This window comes from Rattus norvegicus, chromosome 18 (assembly GCF_021556685.1).
Source record: "Rattus norvegicus strain SHRSP/BbbUtx chromosome 18, alternate assembly SHRSP_T2T, whole genome shotgun sequence".
Classification (NCBI taxonomy): Eukaryota; Metazoa; Chordata; class Mammalia; order Rodentia; family Muridae; genus Rattus; species Rattus norvegicus.
The window spans coordinates 84,663,324-84,675,850 of record NC_141551.1 but is presented as its reverse complement, the minus strand read 5'-3'; the positions used below and the strand labels follow the sequence as shown (position 1 = coordinate 84,675,850).

The 12,527-nt window shown below is 36.6% G+C and overlaps 1 protein-coding gene across 2 annotated transcripts in view; it reads left to right on the top strand.

Annotated features, from left to right (window-relative positions):
* Window positions 1-12,527, top strand: part of Dok6 (docking protein 6) — a 452,112-nt gene that overhangs the window by 336,778 nt on the left and 102,807 nt on the right. For both annotated transcript variants that reach the window (NM_001191943.1, XM_087593279.1), the window contains exon 6: window positions 2,272-2,410. In NM_001191943.1, the coding sequence (NP_001178872.1) occupies window positions 2,272-2,410 (139 nt within the window). The remainder of the gene's footprint in view (window positions 1-2,271; window positions 2,411-12,527) is intronic.

The following is a 12,527-nucleotide window of genomic DNA, read 5'->3' as shown; positions in this document are numbered from 1 at the left end:
CTAATAAGCAGTATTCTATGTTTGACAATGAACAAACCCTACACCTCAAACAAGATGTGCTCAGGACTTATCAATGGTTTTTCTATGGATTTTGCATTTCCGAATACCCCTGCATCAACAAAGATAGCTCATTTGTTTCACTTTGTGAAAAGTCTTCATTTTTCCAAAGACTTTCCATTTCACGCTGTGTGAATTTTATTAAGATCGCTTTCACAGAAGCTAAGTACTGGTTGGATGGGACCCTGAGGGATGGCAGTCACAATCTGAGCAATGTGAGAAGTCTCTTGAGACATTTCTTTGCTACTAAAATTCCCTTGGAGAGTCACACAGAAGAATCCAAATTGTCCAATAGTTTGACCTCATGAATATTTTGATGTTGTAACCTGTAAATCTTTCAATGATATTACCTAAAAACCTGCAGCACAGAAACCCAGCCAGTTCTTCATATCAGAATACCAATATCATTTAAATATAGATAATCTTCAGTTATGATTAAAGGGGGCTATAATACCATTTAAAATAATATTTTATGTTATAATTAACATGTACTAATAAAACTGATCTGTAAATTTGTCTAACAATTTGTCAATGAAGATTTTCCTATCAATTAATTATGATTAAATAATTGAAAATGAAATAATTTTGATATCTTTGCTAGAATTTTTAGTAAGAAGCTGAATATTGTTATATGTATAACCTATAGTACTAACTGCATTGTACTTCTTCCTAATATCATACCAATAGCATAACTGTTTGCATCTTACAGCCATATATCAACACAGTTATTTCTCTAAATATTTATTCAACTACCTTTAAACATGATTAGTTCCAAACTTTGGGATGAAAGTACCTAACAATTTTTAACGCTCTGGGTGTGCTAAGTAGCATTGTAAAGTGTTTCTTTTCCAAGTCTTTAACCTTAAGGAGGTGGGGGACCCTCTAGAATGTACCAAAGACTAGGAGATGAGAGATCCTCCGGACTCAAAGGGAGGGACCTTAGATGAAATGCCCTATAGTGGGGAGAGGGAACTTAGAGAGCCAGCCACCAGAATAAAGAAAGAACATCAAGGGGAAGGTTGGAGTTGCCATTATACAGTCAAAAAATCTGACCCATTATTGTTCTTGTCTGAAAGAACTGCAGGGACAAAAATGGAGAAGAGCTTGAGGAAAAGGAGGTCCAGCGACAGTCCCAAAGTGTGATCCAGCTCAAGAGGAGGTCCCAGGGCCTGACAATATTATTGATGCTATGATGTGCTTACCAAAAGGGGTCTATCATGACTGCTCTCTGAAAGACCCAACAAGCAGCTGAAAGAGTTAGATGCAGATATTTACACTGAACCAATGGAAAGAAGCTAGTGACCCCTGTGGTTGAATTAGGGAAAAGCTGGAAGAAGCTTAGGAGGAGGATGACCCTAAAGGAAGACCAGCAGTCTCACTTAACCTGGATCCAGAGACCTCTCAGACACAGAGCCACCAACCAGGCAGCATAGACCAGCTGATTTGAGGCCCCCTAACATATATACAGGAGAGGACTGCCAGGTTTTGACCCAATGAGAGAAGATGCACCTAACCTTCAAGAGATATTAGGCCCCAGAGATTGGGAAGGTCTGGTGAGGTGGGAGTTGGGGACATCATTTTGGAGGAGAGAGGAGATATGGGATGTGTAACAGTTAGAGGGTGGACCAGGAGGGGCATAAAGTCTGGACTGTAAAAAAAGATAAAAGAATAAAAAAGAAAAAGGAAAAAAGTTGTATGAAGTGGTTTTATTATTCCTATTTTGGAAATACATCAAACAGAGAGAGGCAGAGAGCAATTTGCTTAAATTTACCCATGTTTTGGCAGAAACTATGTTAAAACCAAATATTCTTAAATTCAAATACAGTACGTATATCAGACATTAAAACTCCTGTTCTTTGATCAAAGGGTAGATTATTTGGTAGTTATTTCTAACAGTATGGAAACCTCAGTATTCTGATGCCTGCATTAAGCATGCCATTTTTAATGATTCAACATAGTTCATAGTAGTAAGCATAGATACATATCATAGTACACATAGACTTCCCCCTTAAGTTTCCTCTCATGTACAACCTAGAGATGCATGTATTGGATGGATTTTCTGAGAATGAAGTAACGTGGAGGAGGAAACCTGAGAGTAAGGGCATCTTTGTTATGAAAACTGTTAACACACTTGAACCCACAAAGACCCATCTCTCTCTCTCTCTCTCTCTCTCTCTCTCTCTCTCTCTCTCTCTCTCTCTCTCTCTCGCACAGAATGTGTGACACAGGAGAAGGACTATTCACTTTTCAAACAAGGGAAGGAGAAATGATCTATCAGAAGGTCCACTCTGCAACACTGGCTATCGCTGAGCAACACGAAAGACTAATGCTAGAAATGGAGCAGAAAGCCCGGGTAAGAAGCCATCCTATGTAATCAATAAATATCCTAATGCTTGTGAATAAATATTCTAGTCCATTTGTCTAATATATAGTGCAAACCCATGCTCTGTCTCTGTTGTCAAACCTGTAAAGGACAATCTCAGCTCTGTAATACCATACATAGTTCAACACCAAAACAACTTTTTGGCTAGGACTTAGAAGCCTTGCTTTCCATAGATATGTATGTGACCTTGGAAACTCAAAGCTGTGTGGGTTGCTTGGAGAATGAGGCAAAAGTTGAACTTTGTTACTTATTCTTGTTCTAGGTGTGCAGATTAGCACAGAGGAATTTTAAGTATATTTTCATGAAAAACTGTCAAGAGTCATTTCAGTATACTACAATTATTGCCCATGAAACATGGCATCCTGTTTGGATTCCAAACCCTTGTTCAACAGACTGTACTCCTAGCCAGAATATTAAACCCCTAATATCCATTTAGCTGTCAGGCACATACACACCATTCATCTTATGATTGTGACAGAACATACAGGGTGTTTTTGAATACTTAGCTTCGAATGTCCGTGAAGAAAGCAAGATATTGAGCACAGATGTAGTGACTACTTATCACGCGTACTCTTTCAAAGATGTCTAACAATCTTGAGCTGTGTTTTATAAATAAAATTTCATTCACATCAGCTGGGGCTGCTGTGTTCTTATCACAGTCTGGACCAAACCTGGGGCAAGAGTCAGACAGTTATCCCTAAAACCTTAGAGATGACGGGTACCTGTACAAGGATCCCAGATACTCTAAAGTTGCGGTGCATTCCTGCTCTAAGAGGTTCGGGTGCTCAAACAATGGACTTTGTAAGGCTCAACAGTGGGATTCACCATTAAAATGTAAAGAGAAACATTTTGATAAATTCCATACAAATTTTGCAGATCTCTAAAGATTAATGCTAGTAAAATAAAAATACTTTCTAGTCCATTCTTCAAAATAAGCCAGTCTAACAATTTTATAAAAGCAGTCTACCTGAGCTTAATAATTTCTCAAAACACTAAGATTTGAAACCATGGAAGAAGTTTCCTCTCTCTTTTTTAATATACCTCCTCCATTCATGGAAAACTTTCCAACAAGAGTGAAAGAGCACTTCAGTGCCCTCTGTGTGATTCCTGTTTTCAATTTAAAACAATATGAAGTTACATTTGAAAACTAGGCAAAAATAAAAAATGGAGGTTAAAATAAGACCCGCTAAGATGTAAAAACGTGGTAGTGTATTCAGTATATATCTACTAAAAAGTATAAAATGACAGTGGTGATTGTTTTTTTGTTGTTGTCATGTTATGTTTTGTCTTTTTAGTTTTCAAACCAGGCCGTGTGATACTCATATTTAAATGCTTAGGCATTTTCGTATGCTTTAAAATACTTTTAAATAAGTAAGTAACCAAAGACTCCCATAGCAATGAATGCCCTAAACATAAGCTTACAAGCAACTGAAAGCCTTTATTTTTACCAGTTTAGTAAGACATTCTTTGTAGATTTACAGACTTGTGTGAAATACAGTAAAATTTGTGTGTCAACTGCTATTTTTCTGAAAAAAAAAAAAGAAATCAACAGGATCTTCTAATAGCACATTGCTGTAAAACCTGGTTTTGCTGTTACTAATAACATTTCTTTTTATTTTGATATGTCTCTATCATCTAGGTTGTGCCTTATTTCTATTGTCATTTAACAGAGATGATGAGATAGTTCAGCGGTAAAGGTGCTCTGTGTAAAGTCTGACGACCTGAGGTCAATCCTTAGAATCCGCATGGTGCAGGGAAAGAATTAATTCATAAAATGTGGCCCATGCATATACAGTCATCCAATTAGACAAGATGGATGAAGCAAAGAAGGGCAGGCCGACAGGAGCCGGATGTAGATCTCTCCCGAGAGACACAGCCAGAATACAGCAAACACAGAGGCATATGCCAGCAGCAAACCACTGAATTGAGAATAGGACCCCCGTTGAAGGAATCAGAGAAAGAAATGGAAGAGCTTGAAGGGGCTCGAGACCCCATAGGTACAACAATGCCAGGCAACCACAGCTTCCAGGGACTAAGCCACTACCTAAAGACTATACATGGACTGACCCTGGACTCTGACCTCATAGGTAGCAATAAATATCCTAGTAAGAACACCAGTGGAAGGGGAAGCCCTAGGTCCTGCTAAGACTGAACCCCCAGTGAACGTGATTGTTGGGGGGAGGGTGGCAAGGGGGGGAAGGATGGGGAGGGGAACGCCCATAAAGAAGGGAAGGGGGTAGGGGGTTGTTTGCCCGGAAACCGGGAAAGGGAATAACACTCGAAATGTATATAAGAAATACTCAAGTTAATAAAAAAAATGTATCCTCTGACGCATATGTCCTAATACTTACACACATCTAAACACTCATATACACACAAATAAATAAATAAATGTAAGTTAAATGTTTTAAAAAAAACAATCTGATATCTAGAAAACTTTCAGCCATACAAATACTATATATTTTCTATTAAGTAATATTGAATATCAATACAAAAACACCTTCTAAATTGGTAAGACAATTAAAGATGTATATTTTGATTTCAGTCACTGAGAAAGATCATGAAGTAATTAATATTGACTAACTCAATTATAATGTTTTTCATACAGGTTAACTACTTATTAACTGGTACAATCTCATTATGCACTTATTTGGTACACAATGAATAGTACTGATGTGTACAAGAGAAGAAAAAAGTTTTCTCTTTCAGGTTGTGTACAGTTTTGTGAGATTAAATAATTTGTACTATCCAGAGATGTATCAAGTCCTTTTACTTCTTGAAATACAAGTGGCCCAAGTCTTAAGTAACTATGTATAGGACATCATGATCATGAAAATTTTAATAAAGGGCAATAAAATATTACCTTTGGTTATCCATGTTGTCATGGCAATGGAGTCAAAGTGAGTTTCTAGATAATAAACTTCTTAGAAGACTGTGGGCCTTTCAGAAAGAATGCTCTTTATAGATAAGAGGGCTTCCTTCCATTGTCATTCACACTGCTCCTGAGCCCTACCTTGCTGTTAAGAAAAGAAAGAACTCTGTAGAAATGGTGATCTTAGGTAATTTCAACATTTTCTTTAGTTTTTAGACCCAAATATGTATTATACAGAAAAGTAAAGTTTTTTGGTTTCCACCTCAGGAAGGGAGACTGAAATCAAATCAGAAAGTGGTTGGTGGATGAATACAAGAAAACTGTATTCTAGATACGGCTGGTCTGTTGTACAAATGAACTAATAATTGTGACAGCAGGCACAAAAATCTATACAAGCTGAGGCCAGAAAAATTCCAGCATGAGGTAGAAACCTGAACAGAAAACGATACACCTAGCTTAGGAGCTACTGCAATTTGATAGCTCTAGGAACAGGAGCTATCAATTTACTTTAAGGTGTAACCTGGTAGATCTACCATGCTCTTAGACAGACTCCATTCCTAAAAGCATTTGAGCAACATAAGTTGGACCTGGTGGATTTAAAAAACATCATGAAGGGATGTTAGCTTTTATTAAAGGCCTTTTCCACATTTGATCAGATGATCTTTTTTTTTTTTTTAGTTTGTTTATAAGGTGGAGTTTATTTATTTATTTATTTATTTATTTATTTTTGTGGTGAAACACAAAGTTGAATGGTAAGGGTGAGGAGATGGTTGTGGGAGGAGTTTGAGTGTGAATATAGTCAAACTATATTGTATAAAATGCCCAAAGAATTAGTGCAACTATCTTTAAACACAGGAAGAAAAAGAAGAATTTCGTTTAGGATACATTGGAGAATTAAGCATGGTAGTACATTTTAAACTGGAGCTATTACTGGTTGCTAATATACAAATTATTTAACTTAGATATTTAAAGAGAATGGCATGTCTAGAATACATTTTTGTTTCATAGATAACATTCTTCCTTACAAAACTAGTGAAATTTAGCAAATTTCATTGCTTAGAGAGGCTGTGCTATCAAGCCACCATATTGCCAAGAATATTATGCTAAGAATGTGCCAAGAATTGCATTCCTTGTATAGAAACCATTAATCAGAGTTTCAGTCACACATACCCTGTGTTCTAGCTTGTTGAATTTGAATACTTATCTAACTATGATAGACAGGGAAGCCAAAATGTCCCTAGATACACAGACATGTTTTGGGGGGAAGGGAGATCTCAACAAGAGCAAGAGGAAGAGGAATGAAAAAAATTTCTTTTTAATTCTTTTTATGGTGTTAGGGAATTTATAGTCATAGTAAAATGTTGATGGTTTAAACAATAAATGAGAAATCAGGTGTGAAAGAAAAATATGGTTTCCTGATACATTGTCAGAAATAAGTAAATAAAAAGACAGGCATTATAATTTTTAAACTTACGATATCACGGGTAACTAAAAATCCTATTTGAAATCTCCTTATACAGAAATGTATACTTTAATGTTTTGTAAAAAAAAATCTAAGACTTTTTTCTGAAATCTGATTTTGAATGTAACATTAAAGAAAAGATAGCAAGAGAAGTGAGATAGCTTTTCAGTGAATTCATTTAAAAAGTAATAGAAACTTAATGAATTCACCCTTCTCTAGTTACACCTTACTACAGCACTTAATAATCACTCATTACTGCCCAGCTACAAAACAATTTTTTGTATAAATAGTTACATGGACTGCCCTATCAGCACCTAAATAGCATGTCAGACTCATGAGAACACACTACCATGTTGCATTAATTCCAAGGTGACAGATTTGGTTCTCTCTCTCTCTCTCTCTCTCTCTCTCTCTCTCTCTCTCTCTCTCTCTTTCCCTCTCTCACTCTCTCCCTTTCTCCCTCTCCCCTCTCTCCCTCTCTCCCTCTCTCACTCCCCCCCCTCTCTCCCTCTTCCCTCCCTCCCTCCCGCCTCCTCTTCCTCCTTCTCCTTCTAGTCATCTCCTCCTCCTCTTCTTCTTCAGCGCTTTAGCAGCTCTCACTCAAATGCAGGTAACATTTGACTAGAAGAGCCAGTCCTTTGCAGTGCTTGGTATGATGGTGTTCTTGTCTTAAAAAATGGATAAAAATTTAGAGCATATAAAATATAATGATGATTTTATAACTGGTAAGCATATACTCATTTATAACTTTTGAAGAAACTAAACGGCCTCCCAGATGGTTTATATTCTTAGCATTTTGACTTTCACTGCAAGATTCCATTAAAACATGCTTCTTAGACACATTATGCAGAAGGTTCTATTATCAGAGAAAAGATAAGGTTTTCTGCAGAAAAATATATGAAGAACTTGGAAGCATCTTACTGTGTTAATATACAGAACATCTTTAACTGATATCTCTGGATACAGTCACAGAAGCTTTAAAAACTCCAGGAATCATATGCATATACAGGAGGTAAATGATATCCAATAAAACTAAATGCAGTATCTAGAGAAATGGCTCAGCAGTTAAGAGCACTTACTGCTCTTGCAGAAGACCAGAGTTTAGTTTCCAGCAACCACAAATGTTTTCAACTTCAGCTCCAGGGACTCTGGTACTTCCTTCTGGTCTCCATGGGTATTCACAAGTACATGAACAAATCTATCTACCTCTGTAAATAGCCTCATCCTAGAAGGGGCTATGTGGAACTTGGCAATAACCTCTACTTCAGAGAGTTAGAATGAAAGCATGGCTTCCTTGAGAACTCAGGGATTACTAATTCATAAAGAGGCTAACAAAGAGAAATTGGTTTTGTGCATAAGTGACAAAAATGCATAGATCCAAGCTTTTAGCATACATGAACATTACTTAAATAAAACACTGTATACTTAAAGTTTTAAAGGAGGAAATTTGCTATGTAAAACAACCATGAACTTTACTGTTTAGCATGTGTTCATCAGCATCCCTATGTACAAAGAGTAGATCTGTAAATTCATTTTTTCTCTAATCCTCAAATGTGAAATACTCTAAGGATGTGCAGATATTCTTTAATGTCTTCTGTTGGAGAAAGAACTAAATTCACCATGCCAACCCTTATCTCAAGGGTTTTTTGATGTCATTGTCCTTGGTGGTGGTGACAATTCCTTCTTTTTATTTTGAGACAGTCTCATTAATTTTCCTGGGCTGGTATTGAATTTAGGACCCTCCCACCTCAGCCCCTTGAATACTAGGATTTTAAGCCTGCAGCAGGCACCAAGCCTGCCTTGAATGTGCATACATTCTTAAAGGTACCATTGGTTATAAAAATAAAAGATTATTGTAAAAATTATTTGTTTTGATGTCGTTAGTCTAATTCTAGGGCTTGCTTTGTATTTTTAAAGTTACCTAAGTATAATTTGTTAGCATATAATTAAAACACACAGTAGTAGCAATCACTGTTTCAAGGTAAATTAAATAATATTCTATGAAGATCAAATGAAAGACATTGAACAACTTTTATTAAGTGACTGTGTAAATCACATTTTATTTGTTACCTTAGCACAAACTCAGCAAAATGTCTTCTAATCCCTTCCCATTTATCTTGAATAAAATGGAAGATTAAATGTGAGGTGTCCCCTACTGAAAATTAAGCCAAGTCCATGAGAAACCAATTGCCCATAAACCATCAAACTTCAGAGTTGTTTTAATGACTGCAAACAGTGCCAAGCATGGCTGGCTTATTGTCCCTGGAGTCTCTGTTCACATACAATTTTAAAGTTTTATGAACTTGCTAAGAACAAATAAAATGTGGTATTCTCAACTGGAGGTACATGTTTCTATACTACACAGCCCAATATTTTTCTTTTTACAATTAACATACATTTCACATGTTATACTAGTTTATGTTTGGATTATTGGTATCTTTGCAATTGTTAGTTTTTTGTCTTTTTTACAGCATTGTTCTTAATTCTGTCCTGTTATGTATGTTTAGACATACCAACACACATGCTGACACATGTTCCTTAAGGCATTTAACTCATCAGACAGGTGTGATAGGTAGTGTTAATTGTTAACTAGACAGATGTAGAATCACCTGAGAGATAAGTCTGTGGGATATTTTCTTGATTGCATTAATTGAGGAGAGACACACACCCAGATATTCTTTAATGTGGGAGGCACTGTTCCCTGCCTGGGATCCTGGGCTTTATAAATACACTGCAGGATAAGTAGGAGCATTCATTTCTCTTTCCTCCGGACCGGTTGTGAGGTGGCCAGCTGCTTCAAGCTCCTGTTTATAACTCAATTTCTCACCATGATGTTTGTACCTCTGAACTATAAGCCAATCTTTTCTCCTTTTAAAAGTTGCTTTTGTCAGAATACTTCATCATATCAATAGGAAAAGAAATTAAGATATTGTCTATTCTTTTCTAGTTTGAGTTATTCTTGTGTATACAAAACAACTTACATAAGCATGCATGCACATCCATGAATATACACAGCTTGCTTAGGTCTGTTCATCTCTGACACACACACACACACACACACACACACACACACACATCCACATTGATTAAATATTTCATTTTTTCTTGGCTTTTGTACTTCTATAGATCACCTTGACACCTTGACTTGGAACAGAAATGTGTCCTCAGCTCCAGCATCATTGCTTTGCTTGCTCAGTTTTGCATATAGTACTAGGATCAGTTTTTGTATTGCCTATACATGGATCTCAAAAATATACGAATAAATAACTCTTTAAATTGTTTGCCTAGATAAGATCTAAGGTAACTTGCTCAGGCAGGCATAAACTTCATTTGTGTATAGATCATGTTGGACTTAAGTCACGCTTTTTGGCTTTATCTTGTGGGCTGTGCTCTCAGGTAGAACACAGACATCTCTACTACTCTTCACACTTGGTTGAACTGCGACCTGCACTCTTTTCAGACACTAAGTAAGCATTTTCTGGTTCATTGCTCAGGCTCCCGGTGAACTAAATGTTATTTCAAATGGCTACAACAAAAAAAGAAGGTGGCAGAAAGCACTGGAAAGTGTTTCAAGGGTTGAACTAACTGTTCCTTTGTCGAATTTATTTCTGCATCTGCGCTTAAGCATCCTTTTTATCCTGACCCTACCTATGCAAAATGAGAATCAGGTGAATGCTGTTTGCTGGAGTGTTAATAGTTAAGTATTCTTAAACAATTTCTCACTAGATAAAACACAATAAACAGCAATACAGCAGATTCTCCCAACAAAAGTACTGGAAAACATGAATCAATACTGTTTCATGTACTAAAACCCTATAATAGAAATGGTATCATGTTTTGTTTGTTTATTTGTTGTTCTTTCACCTTGAAGATGCTTGCATTATCTGACAAAACAAAGCAGAACAAGAAACAAAAACAAACAAAAACCTCTGTCTTCATCAAATTGTCTACTGCCAAGTTTTATGACAATTTCTTAATAAATGATTGATGTGAGACAGGCTAGGCCACCAGGAGTGACAACACCTCTCAGCAATTGGTCCTGAGTTTTATATGAAAACAGACTGAGAAAGCCATAGACAGCAAGTCAGTAAGCAGTGTCCCACCATGGGTTCTTCTTTAGTTCTTGCCTTCTGGTTCCTGCCTTGAGTTCCTGCCCTAATTTAGTTCAGTGATGAAACATTTTAAAATGAAGTAAACCCCTTTTTCCCTTGGTTGCTTTTGGTGTTTGCTCATGGTATTTTATCAGAGCATTAGAAACCTGAGCTAAGACAAACGGTCTCATGATTTTTCTTTTACATGCATATGCAAATGTACATATTTCTTTCTTTCTAATATAAATATTATTTTCCCTACATGGTTTTTATACACTTATTCTAACTACCATAATGTCTTCCCGGTCAAGTTTCTTTTAGTTAAGACACAACCATAGCATTTTAAGACCTATTTTTACCTTCAGGATTGAGGATTATGCCTTTCTATCCTATTGCTGAATTCTATCATCAAAAGAAGTTTTACCAAAAGTTTAAAATTAGAATCAGCAGTAGTTTCTAATAAAAGTACTTGAACCATAAATGCATTGTCTTGGTCACTATGATTATCCATTGGCTAATTTCCAATGCATGCTTAAAGACAATAAGAAAATTTAAAATTATTGGAAAGATCATATTTGAGAACACACAACCTCCTTGTTTGGTTAAAGTCTTCTATATTAGTCTGGTATGGTTATAAGAAATATTGTAGAGTGGATAGCTTAACCAGCAGAAATTTACTTTTTCATAGTTCTGTAGTCTAAAAGTTCAAAGTCAATACTGAAATGGTTTACTTTTTCTGATGTCTCAATGCTTGCCTTGTAGATGTCCATTCCATAGTTGTGTCATCCTATGGCCTCTTTTTTAATGAATATTATTCCCTGTAGTGTCTTCCTTCTTTTATATGGGTATCATCCTCTTGAACTAGGGTTGTACCCTATGGCCTTTTTTAACCTTAGTTAGCCTCCTCAAAAAATTCTTACTTTCAGAAAACTATGGTTTCCTACATTGGATTAAAAGGCCTTTATTTCATGGGATACTTGCTCTTTGGCCTGGGAACAGGATTCATAGGACTCTTTCCAAATGTGTACTCTACCCTGGTCCTCTGTTCTGTTTGGTGTCATGTCCAGCATATTGCATACCGTGCCTTTTAACCTCATTGCTAAATACCATGATGAGGAGGAGAAAGAGGTAGGTATTTACCTAAAAGATCAGGGAAGGAAGAAATTTGGCAGAAGGGGGTTTAAACAACTATAACAATACAGCCATAACTATAAACCTAGTCAAGCTCTTCTCTCCTTGCTGATGAATCCTGATGTACCTTTTGAACTTTAGGACAGTGGTAGCAACCCCAAAATATCTGATTAAAGAAGGTAGGCTCCTGATGATGAGAAATGAGTCCTTGATCAGACTGAGACAAAGGAAAGAGGCCCAAAGTCTTCCACAACCAGCCTACAGGGCTTTCAACGTCATTTCAGCATTTCTGGATGCCCACAGTGATGCCATTCCTGTTTTAGGGTACAGAGAAGCATGGTGGTATTTCTTGAGGTTACAGTCTGGAGCTGTGACTTGACCCTTAACATGGTTCCTGGATAGAGGTGCTGTCCACATATGACTTGGGATTCAGACTGTAAGGCAGGACCTTAAGTGGTCCTAATGAATGTATTTGAGGAGTACAGTAAAGAAACCACTGAAAGAGTCACTCTATCATTAAGGAGGGTTTGT